This window comes from Schistocerca nitens, chromosome 1, assembly GCF_023898315.1.
Source record: "Schistocerca nitens isolate TAMUIC-IGC-003100 chromosome 1, iqSchNite1.1, whole genome shotgun sequence".
Taxonomy (NCBI): domain Eukaryota; kingdom Metazoa; phylum Arthropoda; class Insecta; order Orthoptera; family Acrididae; genus Schistocerca; species Schistocerca nitens.
Window position 1 is genome coordinate 1,013,425,081 of NC_064614.1, and position 22,886 is coordinate 1,013,447,966.

The 22,886-nt window shown below is 39.4% G+C and overlaps 1 protein-coding gene across 4 annotated transcripts in view; it reads left to right on the forward strand.

The window, feature by feature from the left end:
- LOC126195906 (septin-2) overlaps positions 1–22,886 on the forward strand; it is a 318,131-nt gene that overhangs the window by 280,565 nt on the left and 14,680 nt on the right. For all 4 annotated transcript variants that reach the window (XM_049934527.1, XM_049934526.1, XM_049934525.1 and 1 more), the window contains exons 4-6: positions 8,360–8,525; positions 11,255–11,405; positions 16,280–16,445. In XM_049934527.1, the coding sequence (XP_049790484.1) occupies positions 8,360–8,525; positions 11,255–11,405; positions 16,280–16,445 (483 nt within the window). The remainder of the gene's footprint in view (positions 1–8,359; positions 8,526–11,254; positions 11,406–16,279; positions 16,446–22,886) is intronic.

The following is a 22,886-nucleotide window of genomic DNA, read 5'->3' on the forward strand; positions in this document are numbered from 1 at the left end:
GCCACCCCCACTTTGTGGTTGGAGCCTTCCAGTCAGTAGCCCACATTTTGGTTGAATGCCCCCTTCTTTTGGCTCTGCATGCTAAGTTCAGACCCCCCCCACACTTTACCTTTGATGTTGGCTGACGATTCCCGGATGGTCTCCCTGGTTCTCGGTTTCTTCTGGGAAAGTGTTTTTTATTCTCAGTTTTAAGGTTTTTAATCTCTCTCTGGTGTTGGGGCAGGGTGGTGAGTGTTGGGGTATCTCCCACTGTAAGCCGTGTTTGGAGATTCCCGACTCCCCTCCCTGACCGGGGTCCTCTTTTCTTCCCCTTTTACTCTGTTTTTATCATTTTTTTTTAGGATTGATTAGTTTCCTTTTCCCATATGTACTTCTACATTCTAGTTGTTGCACCTTTAAGTTGCAGGTGGTCTTGCCTCTGCTGCTTCAGCCTAACGTTGGGTTCACTCTCTTGCTGACTTAGCTCATTTTGTTTTTACCATTGACAACATGACTGCCCTTTTACATTTTTTAGCCTTTTCCCGTTTATTGTTATGATATTTCTGAGATGTCACACTATCGGAATGGACCACATTTGAAACAAGGGACTGATGACCTTGCTGTTTGGTCCCTTAAACACCAACCAACCAACCAACCAACCAACCAACCAACCATCTACATCTACATCCATACTCTGCAAGCCACCTGACGGTGTGTCGTGGAGGGTACCTTGAGTACCTCCATTGGTTCTCTCTTCTATTCCAGTCTCGTATTGTTCGTGGAAAGAAAGATTGTTGGTATGCCTCTGTATAGGCTCTAATCTTTCTGATTTTATCCTCATGGCGTCTTCGTGTGATATACGTAGGAGGGAGCAATATACTGCTTGACTCCTCGATGAAGGTATGTTCTCGAAACTTCAACGAAAGCCCGTACCGAGCTACTGAGCATCTCTCCTACAGAATCTTCCACTGGAGTTTATCCATCATCTCCATAACGCGTTTGCGATTACTAAATGATCCTGTAACGAAGCGTGCTGCTCTCTGTTGGATCTTCTCTATCTCTTCTATCAACCCTATCTGGTACGGATCCCACACTGGTGAGCAATATTCAAGCAGTGGGCAAACAAGTGAACTGTAACCTACTTCCTTTGTTTTCGGATTGCATTTCCTTAGGATTCTTCCAATGATTCTCAGTCTGGCATCTGCTTTACCGACGACCAACTTTATATGATCATTCCAATTTAAATCACTCCTAATGCCTAGTCCCAGATATTTTATGGAATTAACTGCTTCCAGTTGCTGACCTGCTATATTGTAGCTAAATGATAAGGGATAACCACTGCCTCCTAATTTTACTGTTGGCACTACACACGCTGGTAGGTGACGTTCACCGGGCATTTGCCATACCCACACACTGCCATCGGATCACCAAATTGTGTACCATGATTCATCACTCCACACAATGTTTTTCCACTGTTCAATTGTCCAATGTTTACGCTCCTTATTACACCAAGCAAGATGTTTGGCATTTACCAGTGTGATGTGTGGCTTATGATCTACCGCTTGACCGTGAAATCCAAGTTTTCTCACCTCCTGCCTAACTGACATAGTACTTGCAGTGGATCCTGATGCAGTTTGGAATTGCTTTGTGATGGTCTGGATAGATGTCTGCCTATTACACATTACAATCCTCTTCAACTGTCGCAATCTCTGTCAGTCAACAGGCGAGGTTGGCCTGTACGCTTTTGTGCTGTACTTGTCCCTTTACATTTTAACTTCACTATTACATTGGAAACAGTGGACCTAGAGATGTTTAGGAGTGTGGAAATCTCATCTACAGATGTGTGACACAAGTGACACCCAATAACTTGACCATGTTAGAAGTCCGTGAGTTCTGTGTAGTGCCCCATTCTGCTCTCTCACGATGTCTAATGACTACTGAGGTTGCTGATATGGAGTACCTGGCAGTAGGTGGCAGCACAATGCACCTAATATGAAGTAAGTTATTTTTTAGGGGCATCCGGATACTTTTGATCACATAGTGTACGAAAATTTTGGGCTTTTAGCTTCCAACTAAGATGAGAAGTTGCCTTACTACTGAACACCACATGATCAAGTCAGCTTCCTGCTGCAACACTCCACTTGTAATGTTATAATGTGTCTCATAGTCATTTGGATTTAGAGCATGTACCAACTGTAACTGGAATGGATGCATGTGTAAATGTTTTCTTAAAACCTTCCACACTGTCTTCTTTAGCAACTGAGGCTCAAGACTTGCTTCCTAAGAATATTTCTTAAAACTATGAAGGTAGTGTCACATTCTTTGTTTATTATATTCCAGGCTATTTTACTATCATTACTAGATTTGTTTGTCTGTTCAACATAATAATGCACTTTTAAATTCTTCGGGGATTTCTTGTATGTTTTCCTGCCACGTTTTGACTTTGTCATCAAGTACAGCAATGTAGTTTGCATGAACTGCATATATAGGCCTTTCATATATTTCTTTACTTTGTTGATTTCTGGAGGAATATTAAGACCTTTTGTATAACTTGATTTCCTTAGTTTTTTACCATTGGCCATTCTCAATAGAAACTATGGTTACATGTTTCATAGAAATGGCCCCAGTTTTCATTAAAATCATCTGGTTTGTATACCTGCTGCCAGTCTGTGTTTGAAAGCTTCTCCTAAAGCGTATTATGGAGCTGAACTAAATTGCCAACTATGTTCAGTTTGGATGTGGAAGGATTGTGGACACATACGCAGAGGAGTCACGATTAAATTGCTCAAATTTATTTAACAGTAAATTACACACAAATCTGGAAGTTAACTACACACAAATGTACCATATCATAGAGCTTCCACAATTTATAACAAATTCAAATGACATTGGCTTTGCAGATGCATTGGACGGCACAGCCTTCAGAATCAGACATCACTTAGGCCTTCCTGAAAGCTGCCTTCATAAATATACTGACAAATAAAAGGCTCAGGAGAAATCTAAAACACCTAAAATCATTACAGAATACAGTATTAACAGATGAAGTGTTCAATAACTTTGCAACTCAAAAACCAGAAAACTGTTTTAAAATTATCAAAACTTAGTTGGCCAATCCTACCTTAGTCAAAAGCTGATGAACCATATAATCTTTCCTAAAAGAACTGTGGGAAAAAGTGCCATGACTTTTAAAAGGAAATTAAAATTCTTTAGACAGGAAACTCCAAGTAAGCTGTCTTTGAAACAAATCTTAATAACCTAAGGCTGGACAAATTTAAAAAGTATTTTCTCTTATTATCAGCTTACAATAATCAGCTGATCCAAACCATTCAGAATTTACATCCTAGCTGCACTCTTTTAGTGAGACTCTACAATCTTTTGGTAAGACTTACTTCAAACCACAATCGTGAAGAAACAATGTAATTCTCATCACCCTAAGTGCAGTTTATAGAAAAATTAATGCTACCAGCATAAGTGATCCAGCAAATAAACAATTTAAAACATTACATGAAACAAACAACATATGAAACATGAAGTTTTTCTGCCATTCTTAAAACAGTCAAAATTCCTAAGTGTGCCCACCGAATATATAAAACTTGAAAGCAAAGTCATGCACAATAACATCAAACAAATTAGTGAGCCACTTGTCCAAATGCAACTCAGAACTGTTTAAATGCAAACACAATGCTGACCATTTCATGCTTGTTCTCCACCATCAAAATTTATCAGCCATGTATCGGGGAGCATACACAATCTGCAACTAGTAGAGGCAGTGAATGGCAGCTCCAACTCATCTGCCCAATCAAACACAAATAGCACCTCTATTAATGGACTGTATTTGCTAACAGTATATTACAACTAGCACAGCTGCTCCACTCCAAGGTGCACTGTATCAACTATCAAACAACTACTACACATCCATCTACCAGTGCAATGCTGCACATCATATACTAATTCTTGTTTGTGTGTCTGTCGACCTGCCAGCACTTTCATTTGGTAAGTCACATCATCCACGTGGAAAAAATATATCTAAAAAGAAAGATGATGAGACTTACCAAACAAAAGCGCTGGCAGGTCGATAGACACACAAACAAACACAAATATACACACAAAATTCAAGCTTTCGCAACAAACTGTTGCCTCATCAGGAAAGAGGGAAGGAGAGGGAAAGACGAAAGGATGTGGGTTTTAAGGGAGAGGGTAAGGAGTCATTCCAATTCCGGGAGCGGAAAGACTTACCTTAGGGGGAAAAAAGGACAGGTATACACTCGCGCACACACACACATATCCATCCACACATACAGACACAAGCAGACATATTTAAATATGTCTGCTTGTGTCTGTATGTGTGGATGGATATGTGTGTGTGTGCGAGTGTATACCTGTCCTTTTTTCCCCCTAAGGTAAGTCTTTCCGCTCCCGGGATTGGAATGACTCCTTACCCTCTCCCTTAAAACCCACATCCTTTCGTCTTTCCCTCTCCTTCCCTCTTTCCTGATGAGGCAACAGTTTGTTGCGAAAGCTTGAATTTTGTGTGTATATTTGTGTTTGTTTGTGTGTCTATCGACCTGCCAGCGCTTTTGTTTGGTAAGTCTCATCATATATATATATATATATATATATATATATATATATATATATATATATATATATATATACACACAAAGATGATGTGACTTACCGAACGAAAGCGCTGGCAGGTCGATAGATACACAAACACACACACAAAATTCAAGCTTTCGCAACAAACTGTTGCCTCATCAGGAAAGAGGGGAAGGAGAGGGAAAGACGAAAGGATGTGGGTTTTAAGGGAGAGGGTAAGGAGTCATTCCAATCCCGGGAGCGGAAAGACTTACCTTAGGGGGAAAAAAGGACAGGTATACACTCGCGCGCACACACACACATATCCATCCACACATATACAGACACAAGCTCCTCGAGTAATCCATGGTTCTTTGTAGACTTTGCTCTAACCTTGGTAACTTTTGGGGGAAAGCAGTGTTCGAATAAGGTAAGCACTTTATTAGCAAAAATGTTATATTTTTTATTCATGCCATGAGCACTGTAAAGATCAGTCCAGTGAATGTCTCTGAGGAGTGTCCTAAAATAATCAATTTTTGTCTTACTGATTACCCTCTTGAGCTCAGATTTAACAAGTTTTATATCCTGTTCAGTATTAACATTTAACAGAAGGAACTGCATGTCATGGTCTGAGAGACCATTGACTGTTGGTTTTGTAATATAATTTTGTTCATTGGACTTTTCTATAAAGATATTATCAATGGCTGTTTGTGAGCAAGTGGCTATCCTAGTGGGGAACTTTATAGTGGGAAATAAGTTGAATGATAGTGTTACTAACTCAAATAAGTTCTTATTGGGAGAGTCTTTAAGGAAATCTACATTGAAATCACCAGCAACCACTATTTCTTTGTTTTTCGTTGTTAAATGGGCCAGTACAGCTTCAAGGTGGATGACAAACAGATTGAAGTTACCTGCAGGTGCTCGATATACACTTAATATTATGAAGGATTTTTTGTGAAATTCTAATTCTGTTGCACATGCTTCCATATGCTGTTCTAGGCAAAATTTATGAATGTCTATGTTCTTAAATTTATGACAGTTCCTAACGAATGTGGCAACCCCTCCTTTCTCCATTTCTGATCTAGAAAAGTGAGATGCTAACCTAAACCTTGTAACACTTCAAAGTTCTATACCAGTGGTCACATGATGTTCAGAGAGGCAGATTATGTCAGCTGGGTTTGAAGACTCAATTCATCTATGCAGATAGTTAATTCATTAATTTTATTTCTCACTCCTCGAATATTTTGATGCAATAAAGCCGCCCCCCCCCCCCCCCACACACACACACACAGACCCAGTTTAGTGTTTGAAATTGGGTACTTTATATGACAAGAAGTCAGAGATCTCAAAAGTTAGTGAACAATGCTTCCTGTTATATGTATCTATGCAGCACACATCACCCTCATATAGGTGAGTGGTTACCTTTCTCTCATTTTATGAAAAATTGTATAATTTACACAGTGAAGGTTGTTTCACCACCAGGCAAGTGTCGGGTGCAAGTGAGGTCTGCTGTGGCCAGCAGCAGTCTTGTGGCATCCAACATGTTGTCAATAAATTTCATCCAAGTACAAATTAACGCCCATTTCACACTGGGACACTTGTGACTGTTGCCAGTGATGGTCACCGGTGACTGTGGTGAACACTCTCGGATCACTGGTGTCCAGCATTGCAGGTATTGCCAACTGATTGGTTAGTGAAATGGACTTGTACAGGGATAGCAACTAAATTTCGCTAGCCTTTAATGGTCTGAAAAATAAGGTACTAAATTTGAAAAAAGAACATAAAACTTACCAATTTTGTTTTTCTTATCCAAGCTCTTCTCATTGAAATCAAGCACAAACTTTGTTATAATTTCTTGCCACGCATTCGTTTTCATCACTTTGTTGCTATAGTCATCGCTTTTCACATCCCAAACACCAGGATGGCTTTCTATTTCACTAACAAAGTCTTCCATGTTAATGAAATCTAAACTGGCTACAATGTGTACAGTATAATATAAAATAAATATTTCGCGTCACTGTCTCGGAAATGACTGCCTGTTGATTGGCAAATCTGCAGTGCTGTTCTGTGATCAGTGTCCCAGTGGAGACACACTCCAGTTCAAACTAATGCATGTCTAGCAGTGACTGCTGTGAACACAGTGACCTTGTCTCTCACATGTGGCAAGAGTGAGTCACTGCTGCATCACAGTGGCTCGGTGAGGCATTGTAGGGTCCCGGTGTGAATGCTCCAGGTCAAACGAATGTATATCTGTCGGTAACGGTTGCTGGTGACTATCACCATTGTTCCAGTGTGAAACGGGCCTAAGAGCATGAAGTTAGAAGAGAATGGTACTAGATTCACTGAAAATAGATGCTTGTACCATTTTCCCTCACATACCTCATTTTATTGGAGTCAGGGATTTTGCTAAAATTTAATCATCTCCCAGTAGCAAGGAAAGAATTAGTAAATATGCTAATTATTGTTTTGTCTGTTCATGGTGACTCTATCTGAAATGTGCTGTTCTTCATTTAGGTTTCAATCTAATTTGTCAAATGCAACTGGCTACATATATAAAATGGGAAAACCAGAGGTAAGTAAAAATGATGACACATGTTTATGCATTCCCAGATATTTTAATGATTGCTGAAAAGGGTGAAATATCTATATTTTTTTTTATTCTATTTGTGTTCTTTTCCTGCATTTTGTAAGATCTCTATTGACATTAAGCCTTTTTTCCTTTTTCTTTTTTTTTTCTTCTCCAACCATAGTGTCCCCTGAGAGCATACAAATGTTCAAATTTCAGTTTTTTCTCATCTACCATGTTTTCATTGCTGTTACTACTCAAGTACTTTAGTCTACCAAATTTGGTGCTTCCTTTCACTTTGCCCTGTGTTAACGTATCTCAGTTGTTATTAGTAACTAACCTCTTTGTTGAGATAAAAAACTATCCCTCCCATGGACAACTTGCCAGAACATCATAGCTTTTACTGCAAAATTGTAAAAATAACAGTTCCTACAGTATAATGGCTTATGTGAAGAAAAGTAGCACAAAGTATATAGTGCAGCGTCCTTTATCACACCTTGATTTTCATTGTGTTTTAGTGTGCTTATTTGGGTTAAGCAACAATTAATATACATCTTATTTTGCACTGTTGTTTTGTGTACTTTCATTTTGTAGCCTCCATTTCTGTAGAATATCTGATAAATGGCAGCTGACTATCAGCAGATGACGGTTGAAGTGATCACTGTATCAAGCAGAAGTCTACAGATACCAGTATTTGAATGCTGGTCCCTATTTTGACTGGAACCTATGTTGGAATCTTCCTACTCATTGGTCAGGGGGCCTGAAAATGATGTAGTAAATTCCTGCAACTTGTAACCAAATAAAATAACAGTTTGGAAATTAGATGGCTGAAAGGTGTTTGATTTGACATCCTGTACCAAACAGCAGAGTCCCACAACCATCTCCTTAAAAGATGGACATACAGAGACTTGAAGGCCCACTTGTTACAGATAAGGCTGATTATTTGAATATATTTTCAAATTCAGTCTCTTTAGCTTAAAGGCAACTGCATTATAAAGTCTACAAACTAAAATACCTTTACGCTCTCTTACAGTCATCTCAAAATAGTTTTTGCTTTATCGGATTTTCGCTGAAACATCTCAAGCTATGTCTCAAATTATTATCCCTGTTGGTGAAATGTGCTTGATTGTTTGTCATTTATACATTCTTCTGCGCATAATGCATTGGAAAGTTAGAGGCAGCTGCTTACTATAAATTAACTATATGGAAAATAGCATAAGTATTTTCTTTATTCAGGATTTGGAGATGCAGTGAACTGTGAAGACAGCTGGCGTGCATGCTGCAACTATGTGGATGAACAGTTCCAACAATACTTCAGGGATGAAAGTGGTTTGAACAGGAAAAACATACAAGACAACAGGGTTCACTGTTGTCTCTATTTTGTACCACCTTATGGCCACGGGTTAGTAGTAGTAGTAGTAGTAGTAGTAGTAGTAGTGGTAGAACAGGAAGAAGAAGAAGAAGAAGAAGAAGAAGAAGAAGAAGAGAATTAAATACACAAGTCAAGGCTCAGTAGGTAAGGTTGGAGAAGAATCACAGGAACATAAATTTTAGACAGTGTCTGGCATAGTATTAACAGAATAAACCATGAATATATGTCTTTTTAAGCACACAATTTACACTGACTATTCTGAAATATCCTCTGCATCAGAAACAAGATTCTTAGGCTTGTGGATCGAGGACACCTTAAAATGGCAATCACATATCAACAAACTAATAGTAAGCTGAATAAAATACGCTATGCCTAATGCATCCTTGCTTATTGCTTAAGCTCAGAGACTGGATGCAGTGTTTTCTCTGCACAATTTCATAGTGTAATTCAGTGTGATAACATATTCTGGGGAGCCTCCCCACATAGACCCTTTCCTCACTCAGAAGAGGGCTTGGACAGTAACGAACAGTGCAAAGTCAACACCTTCAGACCTGACAGCTGTAGACCTCCCAAGAATCACTCATTTTACCTCTTGGGAATCTCTACATAAGAGAAATATGTTACTTTGTAAAAAACAGCATTGTCCATAATCATAGTACATGACAGAAAATGAAACTATGTGTTCAAAGCATCTGTAACTGTGTCTTTTAAAAAAAAACAAAATCTGTGTTCCAGTAGGAATCTGAAAATCTGCTTGCTTTCTCATTGCTTTCACACTATATCTGAATTTTTCATCCATTTCTGCGCTAAGAAATAAAAAATTGATGCAGGAATGATTTTTGTAAAAGAATTGAAACTTGTTTATAATGCTGTAAAAAATGTTTTGTTTATACCATTTGCAGTGTAAATTGTGTACTTGGAGAGATGGAAATCTGAAACTGTAATAGCCTTGTAGTGTGTTGTACTCTGTAACTATGCCAACCAGGTACTTGTTCTAAGGGTGTTCCATAATAAATATATGGGCTTTAAGGCTTTGTAGCATTTATTACATTCAGTTTACAATTATGAACAATACATAAAATGAAAGGACAACTCAAACAGCTTTTCTTATAAGTGTTTATTGTGAGCAGCATTTGTCGCACATACGTGTTGATGAGAGAGTCCTTCCCAAACTCTGATCAGAGTGTCTGGAGGAATTAAGAAACAGCAGTTATTGTTACTTCACCAAAAAAGAAAGGCCCGTAAATTTTCCACCAGGATATAGCACTAAAACAGTCAATTTAGGGGAGTGTTGTTGCAACTGTACCATCTTTTGGGATTTTTTGACCTCCAGATTCACACATTGTGTGTGTTCTGATTTCCATTTAGGTGAAATGTCGATTCATCACTGAAGATGACATGATCCAGAAAATCTTCATCATGAAGCAACATTGTGTTTGCAAATTTTGCACATGAACCATAGTCTGCAGGCTGTAGAGCATGTAAACTGCTGACAATAAGGACATCGTTGTAAGCATCTCCTTAATTCTCCACACAGATGTAACTGTAACTGCTAATTCACAACTAGCGTTCTGAACTGATTTTTTGGTGTTAAGCATGAAAGGCTCTCACTCATTCAACACACTCTTCAGTCACTCTTGGCCATTCCATACTCTTCCTTTGCACATGGTTATACAAACAGGATTGTTTGAGTTGCGTTTGCCAGCACTTCCTATTCCAGGATTGTCACAGGTTTGTCCTACCCCATCATGGACCAGGCAGTCTATGAAAGCAGCCATGCCATTTACTGGCTCTACTGCAACCATTGCACAGCTTTTTATATTGATATGACTACCAACCATCTGCCCACCAGGATGAACAGCCATTGCCAAACTGTGGCCAAGAGCAAAGTAGACCACCATGTGGCCAATACGCAGCTGAGATTTCAGTGGCTGCTTCACTAGCTGAGCCATCTGGATCTTCCCCTCCACCACTAGCGTTTCTGAAAGGCACAGATAGGAATTATCCTTATAACACATTCTCGACTCTCGTAATGATCTCAGCCTTAACCTATGGTAACATACTGTCCCCACAACCTCCACTCAGCAGCTTCCACCTGTTCTGTCCTATCACCTCCTTCCCATTCTTGTCTCCTATCCTCTTTGTTTGCTGCTCTATACCAACACACCTGCCCATCTTTCCCCACTCCTCTCCATTTTTGCTCCATTTTCCCCAACTCCCTGACTCACAACCTCCTGATGCTACACCTGTTTGCATTCTAGTCCTGCACACTTCTCCAGACATTGCTCCTCTGTCCCTTCCACCTGTACGCTGCTATTCCTTCCCCTTTACAAGATTGCTGTTTCCATCCCATATGATTGCTGCATTTTGGCATGAGCTGCTGCTATTAGGAGTCGTGTGCTTGAGGTGTGCTTTTTTGTGTGAATGAATGTTGTGCATTTCTCTTTTTTAGTAGAAAGCTGTGGGCAAAAGTTTACATGTAAGTGTCTTTTAATTGTGCTGGTCTGAAACTTAGTGTGTTAGCAATCTTTCTTTTCTTACACTGTTGGTATTCCCACCTGCAGTTTCCATTGTTTAAATATACCTAGAAATTGGTTACAAGTTGTGCACTTGGTGTCTCACTGCTCAACATTTCTAATGCTTTCAAATTTATGTTTCTGGGAAAACTTGATTTATGATTTGTAGAGGCAAATAATCTAGAAAACCTCACCTGATTTAAACTGTAAGCTTAAAAATTTATCAAAGTTCACAAATTTCAGCCTGCGGCAGCTGGATCTGGAGTTTCTGAGGAGACTTCACAGAAAAGTGAATATTGTGCCTGTTATTGCCAAAGCTGACACACTTACTGCAAATGAGGTTCGCAGGCTCAAGGAGAGGGTAATGGCCGATATTGAGGACAACAAAATACAGGTGAATAACTACCATGGTAACATTTTAAACTAGTGTAATCAGCTATTAAAGAACAATGTTTTATACTGTAACCTTCAAGTTCAGAACTTTGCTTTTTTCAGTTAAAGCAATGCATTTTTTAAAAAGAATGTGTGAATGTTTTGGGGAAGGCTGTCAGCTGATCCAGAAACCCACAAGCTGTAATAGATACGTTGCCACCTGTTTCTATTGTGGTTGTTTGACCTAGTTTCTCAACTGTATTACCTAGCAATGTTGAAGAAACAGCCTTTGGTTGTGGTGTCAAACACAACCATTAATTCGGCTCAAGGGAGGAGGGTCCACCTACCCTACTCCTCCGCTTGAGTGATTCTTGTTCACTGAAAATTCTATACGGAATGATGAAAAAACAAAAAGAGATAAAGAACAGTCCAAGTTGACAGATGACAATGGAAACCTCATCATGGATGGTGATAAGATTAAAGAAACTTGGAAATCTTACTTAGATGAGTTGTTATAAGTAAATCGTGCACAGAATATACAAAAAGACAGTACTGCATCACATCTGTATCACTTGGACAATGAGACAAGTTTAACTGGGGATGATGTGCAATATGCCTGGAGTACATAAAACATGCTGTTGGAAAACTGGCATAAACAATCCCAGTTTTCAGGAAAGGTGACAGAAAGAAATGTTGTTAAGTGTAGCAGTATCACTAATGTCTCAAGTGAGTGAACTTTATTAGAGACTTCTCTCCGAAGAAAACCTCTTGGAGGAACCACATGAATTCAAGGAAGGAAAATAAAAAAACTGATATAATTGTTGCTCTCTGCAAATTAATGGAAAAATACCATTATCACATACATAAAGGAAGTATTTGATATTTTGAATGGGAAAAGGTGTGGTAAACACTGAAGAAAATTGGAATGCTTCGGTATGAAATTTTCATTAATGCGAAGTTGAGCTCTTTGTCCTCTTCTTTTCAGTGCTGTAATGAACAAGATCCAGAAAAAAAGTACACCAAACAGTGAGGTGACTCTAAAAATGACTACTAAGATCAGATAAACACCTTAGCAGAAGTTTCTCAGTATGCAGTATCATCTTCAGTCAGGAGAAAGTGAGGTAAAAGCTGTTAAAAGATATGGGCAATCAGTGGGATACGTTGAAACTGAGGTAAAACAGCTTCAGATGACACATCATTTCAGATATGTTGCCGATGTTGTTTCAGTTATTGATTCTATAGACAAAGAAGTCACTCACAGTATTCAAATGGGCAGTACTTCTATCAAATAATTGAAGACATAATATAGAACCAGAAAGTACCATTAAAATGTCAGAGTAATTTATGAAACCAATTACATGCCCATTTTTATATATAGACCGTGAGAAGTAAAGACATCTTCAGAACTCAGGCAGCTGAAATGAGGCTTCATCATAGCATGGTCAGAAAGACATGGAAGGATAGAATTCAAAATAAGGAAATCCGAAAAGAGGTTCAGATTGTAAGACTACAAGAAACATCACAGCAGCTGATAAGGCATGGACATATGCAATGCATAGATGCTAAGAGGCTACCAAGACTAATATACGATTTGAACCCACTGACAAAAGACCAAGAGAAATACCAAGCAGTAATTATTGCAGCCAGGCCAGATGCTTCGACACTGTCGCCAGGTGGACATATGCTCTGGCTGGGAGGGGGAGGGGGGGTTTCTAGACTAAGTGTTGTTTGCCAAAGCCAGTCACATGTGGTCAAACACACCACATGCTTAATAATATTTGTGAACGACAACAGCAACCTGTTGCTCTGTATATACACGGGGTGACTACAGTGAAACATTGCTCTTTGTGGTCAGACTCCATGGGTTCCATGAGAGACTAAAGCACTGCCTGCCAACAGTGTGTGCATCTGACCAAGGCACTGCCTGTCAGATGAACCCCTCGTGGAAATCCTTTTGTCAGATTATTTAAGATACTGTGTGACCACTAGCAGACAGCATTGGCTCAAGCACCAGGCTCAGTGCTGGCAGAGTCCAGCTGCCCAGCTGTTGGTGCTACTCATCAGCAGCAGTTCCAGTGCAGCCCAGAACACCGACTGGACATCAACTCAGCACAGCCCAGGATCCTGCCAAGTATTGATTTCCACCAAACCTGAGGACTCATCTCTCAGGAGATCCCAACCAGCAGCAACCTCCATCATTTGTGAGGTCCCCTCTCTCGGTGGATCCTAGAAGGGGCATCACCTCCACTACCCTGGGACTCAAACTGGGCACCAACCAGGACACCTACCAGACACCAGTCAAGGACACCAAGCTAGACTCTAGTTAAGAGACTTTTGGCATTGTACCCAAATGCCTATTATTTCCATTCTTAAGTCAAAACTTGAACTGTTCATTTACGTTTACCAGTAAATGTGTTTCTTTCCTTGCACCCTGGGAGCCAACTTGCTTTCATGCTGTCCTTGCTACCATGTAAGGACAGAGATATAAAAGTAATGACATACCAGTAGCTACAGAAGTACTGAGAGACTGTTCCACTATCAAATTTCCAAACTATTCTTTAAAGGAAAACATTAAGCATATATATTTCGGTGATAGAAATCTGTGTTGGAGTCATAGAAAGAACTATCTATTAAAAAAAAAAAAAACACACACACACACACACACACACACACACACACACACACACACAGAGAGAGAACAACATCCGCATGAAAGAGATGGGAGACTATAGATCAGTACCACTAGATTGAATTGATATTAAAGAATGAGAAAACTAGGGTACCAACAGAGTATGGCAATCTTTAAAATATCCTCCTCAAATCACCAGTCCTCTATTTTCTTTCATGGCAAAACTGTATATATTTTTTTAAGGCTAAACAATAATTTTCATAGCTTTTTGCTTGATAATAGATTATTATAAAGAATTGGAATATGTCATTATTAAAGTTCAAAGGACCGTCTATGTAGAGGATATGCAATGAGACTGTTTCATTTATTGAATATTAATGTTTCTGTAGTGGACTGTTAAGGCAGCCAGTCCACAGTGAATTAGCCGAAAGGGCACGCGTAAACTCACGCCGTCTTGCGTTAAGTCTGGAACAGGATTTGTAATTAATGTGATAAAGAAAAGAGCGTAACTACTAGAACACTTAACTTTTATATCGTCCTTTGGTATACAGCATTCTGGATGATACAAGTGAGACTCTATCTTGAGGTACATGCAACGTTACAAATGGTTAATGGCGCCTTGCTAGGTCGTAGCCATTAACTTAGCTGAAGGCTATTCTAACTGTCTCTCGGCAAATGAGAGAAAGGCTTCGTCAGTGTAGTCACTAACAACGTCGTCGTACAACTGGGGCGAGTGCTAGTACGTCTCTCGAGACCTGCCGTGTGGTGGCGCTCGGTCTGCGATCACTGCCAGTGGCGACACGCGGGTCCGACATGTACTAATGGACCGCGGCCGATTTAAGCTACCACCTAGCAAGTGTGGTGTCCGGCGGTGACACCACAGTTTCTATAATTAATAATCTCTTTAATAATCAATAAATAAACCATTAATTTGTGTATTGTCCTTTACAGTCTCTGACCTTTTGTGAGAAGGGATCAAATAAATGTTAATGAAGTGAATGCACTTCCTCAAAACATTTTGTGGAAAATTATATAATAAACTATGACCCTATTTCATAAGTTTTGAGCCCATGGTCTTATGTATCCACATGGCATAACCATAAGTCAAATAGTGAATAAATTGTGTAAAGAGAAATAATTTGGTTGACTCTGTGTACTGAAAGTTGAGAAATCATTGTTTTAATTTGACAAAGGACTGTTTTGAGATGGTCTGATGTCAGACAATGAAAATTGTGTAAACATTGATATTAGTTAATTTTCATCAGACTTTCCCAATGTGCAAAGCAAGTATCAAGTTTGTGACACAATTTGCGGTGGAGTGCGGTGGTGGTGGTGGGGGTGGTGGTGGTGGTGGTGGGGGGGGGGAGTGACAAATGTTTTTCCATCACACTGTTTTTTTGCCAGTCTTGCACTGGGACTTCGCAGGACTGGAGTGTGGAAAAATCACATGTTACTTAAGACTTTGAAAACTGCTTCTGCAGAATTGACACGTCGTTTGATGGACATACTGTGTCACTCACCTCTGGTCACAAATCATTGCCCTGTGAAATCCATACTACAATAATGGAACGTTTCACATCCAATAGGTGGGCCAAGATTTGTTAGGTGGGCTTTTATTATTCTGGCTGCTCATTGTAGATACAGATGTACAACAAGAAGCCCATGCAAAATTAAGTATATATATCTTCTAATGCCTTGAGCATTGTTCCATTGTATGCCTATTAACTCCATACTTGTTTATCCAAGGAAAACTCAACTGCTGTCAGTCACCTAGGACATTTAAGATGCATATACATAATCCGTTGTACAGGCTTCCACTTTTTGTTCTGTGCTGTGACAGAAGATAGACTTCAACTGGGCTTTGTTGGGTAAAAGGACAGGAAAAAAAAAAATAGCCTTGATCTGTTATTTTGCATGATGTTCTCATGACCGTTTGCAAGTGTTTACATTCACAGACACTGTTTGTAGCATGCAAGAAGTATCAGAACCTTTCTGTGCACACTGTCCTGTTTGATTGTTGTTTGTAGCTGTATGTGCAAAGCAACTACAGACAACCTCCTCTACATAATATGCTTTAATTCCTCAATCTTCCTTTTTGTTATTCTATGTGTATGTACACATAAAAGTTGTAAAACTAAACAGTTATTTTATAAGGTGACAATTTCAACACTGAGTCAACAGTCAACTGATTTAGTTGCAGTAAAAAAAATTCACCATCGTATACAATTTGCTGAGGAGTGTTTGACATCACTGTGCATGTATTCCAGATTTATCAGTTTCCTGATTGTGACACTGATGAAGATGAAGATTTTAAGCAACAGGATAGAGAACTGAAAGCCTGCGTTCCATTTGCTGTAGTTGGAAGCAACACTGTGCTAGAAGTAGCAGGAAAGAGGGTCCGGGGAAGACAATATCCCTGGGGTGTGGTGGAAGGTAAGTTCCAGATTATGGTGTGCTACAGTAATATTGCTTGAAAATTCTTGTATTTATGTGGTGGACTGAATTGCCAGATTTATAAGAACACGATAGTGGGAAACAATGCTGGCTGTGCTCATTAATGAATGACAGAAAATATCTTCACTTGTTTTGGGCAAAAGGATTGAAAGAAATGGCCTTGAATTGTTATTTTGCATGATGTCATCACAACTAATCACTGCTCTCAATTTGGACTGACCGTAGGGCTAGGTGTGCCTTCATCATCGGCGCCTGATATTTTTCGTTATCGACTTCCGGAACACTGCTCAATATTTACAGCAGAGCTCTTCACCCTGTATCAGGCCACGCAATACATCCGGCAACACAGGCTTTTCAACTGCGTCATCTTCTCAGACACTCTTAGTGCCCTTCAAAGCCTCTGTGTGCTGTACACCATCCATCTCTTACTGCAACAGGTTAAGGAAAGCTGTCACTTGCTCACTCTTGATGGAGCCACTGTGATGTTTATATGGGTTCCTGGTCACGTCAGTCTGAGAAGAAATGAGGCTGCTGTCAAGACTGGAGTCATCGTACCTCAGCCTGCTAGTTCTTAAATTCCCTCCGATGATCTCTGTGTACCATCTGTCAGCAGGTGGAGTCACTTTGGCATTATCACTGGTCTTCTCTTAATGGCAACAACCTCCGGGTTATTAAGCCTCTCCCAGCGGTTTGGACGATCTGAGGTCATTTTAACTAGATTGCATATTGAGCACTGTCTTTTTAGCCATCACCATTTGTTAAGTGGTGCTCCACCACCATTTTGTGCACATTGCGCTCAACTTTTGATGATTTGCCATTTCCTGATGGAATGCCCATTTTTTAACCACTTTTGTTCTCATTTGTGTTTTGCCGTCTTATTATCGGTCGTTTTAACAAACGACGCATGGGCTGTCAACTGCGCTTTACCTTTTACCCATCATAGCAGTATGGCGAAGGCCGTTTAATTTTTAGTTCTGGACCTCTGTTTGTCTATGGTGTATTTTATAGACCTAATCCCATGTCCCTGTTTGACATGTAGTCGTTTTTAACTCCTCTCTTTGTCTTGGTGTTTGACATTTTTAAAATGGGTGCATATGACCCTAGTGGGTTTTTGTACCCTAAAACAGAACAGGACGACAAACTGTTCTCAATATAAAGTGACACCATTACATTAATATTGAGAAGATGAAACATGCCTGTAAAGTTTACAAGCCACAAAAATTATGTAGTTGCTTGTGTGTATGCATCAGTGATGATCCAGAGTAAAAAAAAAATAAATAAATGTGCAAACCTAATTGCCCACAGAAATGTGTGACAAAAGGTTCTTTTTTTGGTTGACTTTGAAAAAGTGTGTAAGACTAATTGGAAGAAATAATAATTATATACTAACGTTTTTTAAAATTACAGCACCCAGAAAAATGACTAGAATGATTACAAGTGCAGAAGATGTGTAGAACAGTTTACTAATTATTACTATTGGTTAATATTGCAGAGATAGGGTGAATATACATTGTCCACTCACATTAAAGTGACCATCTGTCTAAAGCCTGAATAACCACCTTTTGCAGCAAAGACCACTGTGAGACATGCAGTAAGAGTGTCATTGAGGTTCTGGAAGACACCAAGAGGGACTTGAAGCTGTATAAAGTCCAGTGCCATGGCCAGCTGTACAAGTTTTCTCAGTTGAGGATTCATGGTGGAAACAGCTCAATCAAGGTAGTCCCACAGATTCTCAGTTGGGTTTAAATCTGGGGAATGTATTAGCCAGTGGAGCCTGTTAAACTCATCCTGATGGTCTTTGAACCACACATACACACTGTAAGCTGTGTGACATGTTGCAGTCTCATGCTGGTAGATGCCATCATTCCGAGTAAAAACAAACTGCATTTAAGGGTGAACGTAGTCCCCAATGATAGATTCATTCTTGTGTTGATCCATTCTGCCTTCCAGAATGATGGCATCACCCAGGGAATGCCACAAAAACATTCCCGAGACCACAACTGTTGCAGGGTTTTTACTGTCTGACATTTCACGCTGTACATGGCAAGGTCATCTGTCCGGTGGAGCGTAAAATGTAATTCATCTGAAAAGGCCACCTGTTGCCACTCAGTAGATGTCAAGCTGCAATATTGGCATGCAAATTCCAGTCTTTGTTGCCAATGAATGGCAGTCAGCATTGGTGCATGAACCAGCTAACTGCTGTGGAGGTCCATATGTACCAATTCTGCTGTTTGCCTGTACATGTCTCCGTAGTTGTCGTTCAGCCCTGTCATCTACAACCCTTGGTGCACCACAGTTGCTTTGGCACCGGTTTTGGATAGCACCATTTTGTCATGCTAGGTGTACGTTAACCATGGCAGCACATGAACAGTTAACAAATTTAGGTGTTTTGGAAGTGCTTCCACCCTTCGCCTGAAAGCCAATGATCATACCCTTTTGGATGTCAGATAAAACTCTGTTTCTGCATCACGACAATGAATGACAGTTTTCTGTGCCGAGCCACCCCCCCCCCACCCCCCCCGGTCCCCTCCTGACACACAGTATATCAGTATATGCTCTCCACTGCTAGTGTATCGACCTCACCTGCTATTTGTGAGTGGTTATTGTACATTGAGATCAAACCAAACTGATGGTCACAGTAATGTGACTGGACCGTGTATAAGCTTAGTAGCACTCTCTTCAGTAGGACTGGAATGTTCATTGTTACACCAACTTTGACAACAAAGAGTCATCAAACAGAGTGGAAATGTGATAGTGAATGTGAACTCTCATGCTGACGGGCACTAAAGGACAAACAGGACAGAACGATGAGTCTTTGGTGTGAGTGAGTGTGTGTGTGTGTGTGTGTGTGTGTGTGTGTGTGTGTGTGTGTGTGTGTGTTTCTTCTCTGAAGAAGACTTTGGCTGTAAAATAAATGTGTAACAGTATTTTCATTGTGCCTGTCTGCAGCTCAACATGTCATCTTTACGGTGAGTAGCAATCACACCTTTTCCTTATATTGTTGAAATTCCAACCTGGAGTTTCCATTATGCGTTGGTTGATACATAGCATGCTGCAGTGAAGTGATACATATATGGAACTACTGGACAGAAGCGACTGTGCAATATGATGAATGGGTACAAGACCATAATGTTACCAAAGCATGGGATTTCTGCTATTCTGTCTGCATGGCCATAACTGACCATGCATCTTCACCAGCCATATATGCTTAAATAGGAGCCTGCATCAGTGATGCCATGCCATATGCTGTAGGCTAGACTAGTGCCATAAACAGCATTGAAGGAGCTTGTCACCCAAAAACCACAAATCCTTCAGGCTAAAAACATGTAAACACCATTACGGGAATTCAGAGTGAAAAAATAAATTTTCAGACAGGACGCACCGCACCTCAACCTCTGCCAGTTATGGTCGCATACAGGGTATACAGTACCATGGCGAACACAACGTAGCATCCTGTTTTGTAAAGTGTTGCAAACATCAAGTGTGATGATTTAGGGTGCCGCCAGATAAAACATGTTATCTCAACTCGCGTGTATGGAGGATAACCTCAGCCTGATTACTGGATACAGAGTTTTCACATCATACAGAATTCTCAGCCAGAAATGGTGTTATGTTTTGTAATCAGAGCCATTTATGATGGGCATTCAGTAAGTAATGAAAGACTTTTTTTGGGAGCTAATTTTGGTTGAAAACATGCAGAATTTGTTGTGGGGTATAGTGAAATATTAACGCCTTAGTGCCTATGGTTTCATGAAGCTCCAGTAGGTGGTGGTGCTAGACATAGTCTGCAAAATAGCATTTGTAATGGAGTTGTGTTCCAAGCAGAAAGCTGTCATTGGGTTTCTTTTGGCAGAAAATCAGAGCATTGCAGGTATTCATAGGGGCTTGCAGAGTGTCTTCAGAGACCTGGCAGTGAACAAAAGTAAGATGAGGCATTGGGCGAGGTGTCTGTCATCATTGCAAACATGTCTGATCTGTGTGCTTGACAGGCTACTCACAGCTGTGACTCCAGTAATATTCAATTGTGTAGACACTCTCATTTGAAGCAATGGATGGATCACGATTAGATTAGATTAGTTTTTCATTCCATAGATCCGTGCTGAGGAGATCCTCGTGGATGTGGAACATGTCGATTTTTTTTTTTTTTTTTTAGCTGAAATAACAATACTAATAGTATGAATATATACAATACATCATTTGTTTCTATTAAAAAATTCGTCAATGGAGTAGAAGTAGTTGGCCACTAGTAAGTCTTTCAGGCTCCTTTTAAACTGATCTTTATTTGTAACTAAATTTTTTATGTTTACTGGCAAATTATTGAAGATGTGTGTTCCTGAGTAGTGGACCCCTTTTTGAACTAAAGTAAGTGCTTTTAAGTCCTTGTGCAGATCATTTTTGTTCCTCGTATTCTATGTATGAACTGAGCTGTTTGTTGGAAAAAGAGATATATTATTTAGGACAAATTTTATTAATGAGTAAATATACTGAGAGGCAGTAGTTAGTATATCCAGTTCTTTGAAGGTTTCTACAGGACGTCCGTGAATTTACTCCACAAATAATACGTATTACACGCCTTTGGACTCTGAAAACTTTTGTTTGACTTGAGGAGTTACCCCAAAATATTATACCATATGACATTATGGGATGAAAGTAGGCAAAGTATGCAAGCTTTTTCATTTTTGTGTCGCCTATGTCTGCTAACACTCGAATTGCAAATACAGATTTGTTAAGACATTTCTGCAGTTCTGTGGTGTGCTCTTCCCAACTGAATTTATTATCACTGCTCAACTGGACGTCTTGGTTGCTAGTGCTGACACTCTCGCCCACTAGTTGGAGTACTCAAAGGTGTGCGCCGAGTGGGTGCCTCACCTTCTGACATCCATCTGTTTGGCCCAATAAAGGATGCACTCTGCAGGAAGCAGAAATTCATTTGTCACATCTATCCTTCCTAATGTTGCAATTTTCACATAAAATACTGTAGTACGATCTTTGGATGCAGCATTGTCATCATTCATCAACGTTTGTTTTGATATACATCTCATTCCTTAATAAGTGGTCAGTTTGTTCATTTATATGGGCAGTGAGAGTATGTTTAACATTCTACAATGTACAGGCTATTAAATCATATTAATTTGCAACCTTTTTTATCCAGTTTTTTTTTTCAAACACTATAAATGTAGCTACTTCACCAAGAAATGGATTATACCACCTCGATGACAAATAAAAAAATAAATAAATAAACTGAAGTGGTTATTTGCTCTTCAGAAATAAACTCTCATCTTCAGTGTGCCACCTGTTTGTTATACTTGCACATGCCTATACACTCCACCCGAGAAAGTAAAGTCTAATGTGAAGGCACTCTTTGTATTGTCATTAACTGCTCCATTTCTCCTTTGTTTGTAGAATATTAATGGCCCAAGATGAAGTAATCCAAAACACTTCTGCCCTAAACTGATTTACTGCACCCCCTTCTTGTATTGCTATTAAAGCAAATTCCAAAAACACCCGCTTACTTTGGTAGCTTCTAACTTTAACAGATATAGAATGGTTGCTGGTAAGTCCCTGTGTGACCTAATTCTCTCTGATTTTTATCTTTGAGGTCGTTTCATAAGACAATTGTGGAAGGAAGCAGTGTATTGGTTGATTCAGATGAAGAGAAAATGAAGCAGCCCTGAAATTTACAAGTGTTTGATATAATATCATCAAAAATTTTGAAATCAACTGGAAAAATTTGACACACGTGGCTAAAAGCAAAAAATAATTGTTTAAATAATAAACTTTTCAATATAACATGTTATGAAAATGGATTAAAAAGTGTAAAATAACTTCTTCTAGCCATATACAGATTCCTAACTCCACACAGGTAGTCCTGAAAATTTGTGCTTTTGTATTTCTAATATCTGTGAAAACATTTGCAGAATTTGAAACTAAAAACATGGGACACATGAAGTATATATTTGATGCATGAATAGTTCACTTCCTTACTATTATCTCTTGCACGAGCCCAAAATTTTTTGTTTTAAATTCTACAAGTATTTTTGTAGCTATAAAAAAGCACACACACACATTTTCTGGACTATCTGTAAGGGGTTAGAAATATAATTATGAAATAATTATAAAATATCCGCCTCAATTGCACAATCTACCTGGTGTTTACCTAGGTTTCTGTGTGGTTAACCACGCCTTCTACAGAACAAATATAAAACAGCTTGCCTAAATAGGCATAGTCAAAAGCTAACATCAACACCTACAGCGGTAAGACCCCATAAAAGATTTTTACAAATACACATATGTACCAAGTCAATAATATTGCTTATCTCAACCCTGTGTGTACCGTGTATTTGTAAAAATCTTTTATGGGGTCTTACCGCTCTAGGTGTTGATTTTAGCCTTTGAATATGCCTATTTAGGCAAGCTGTT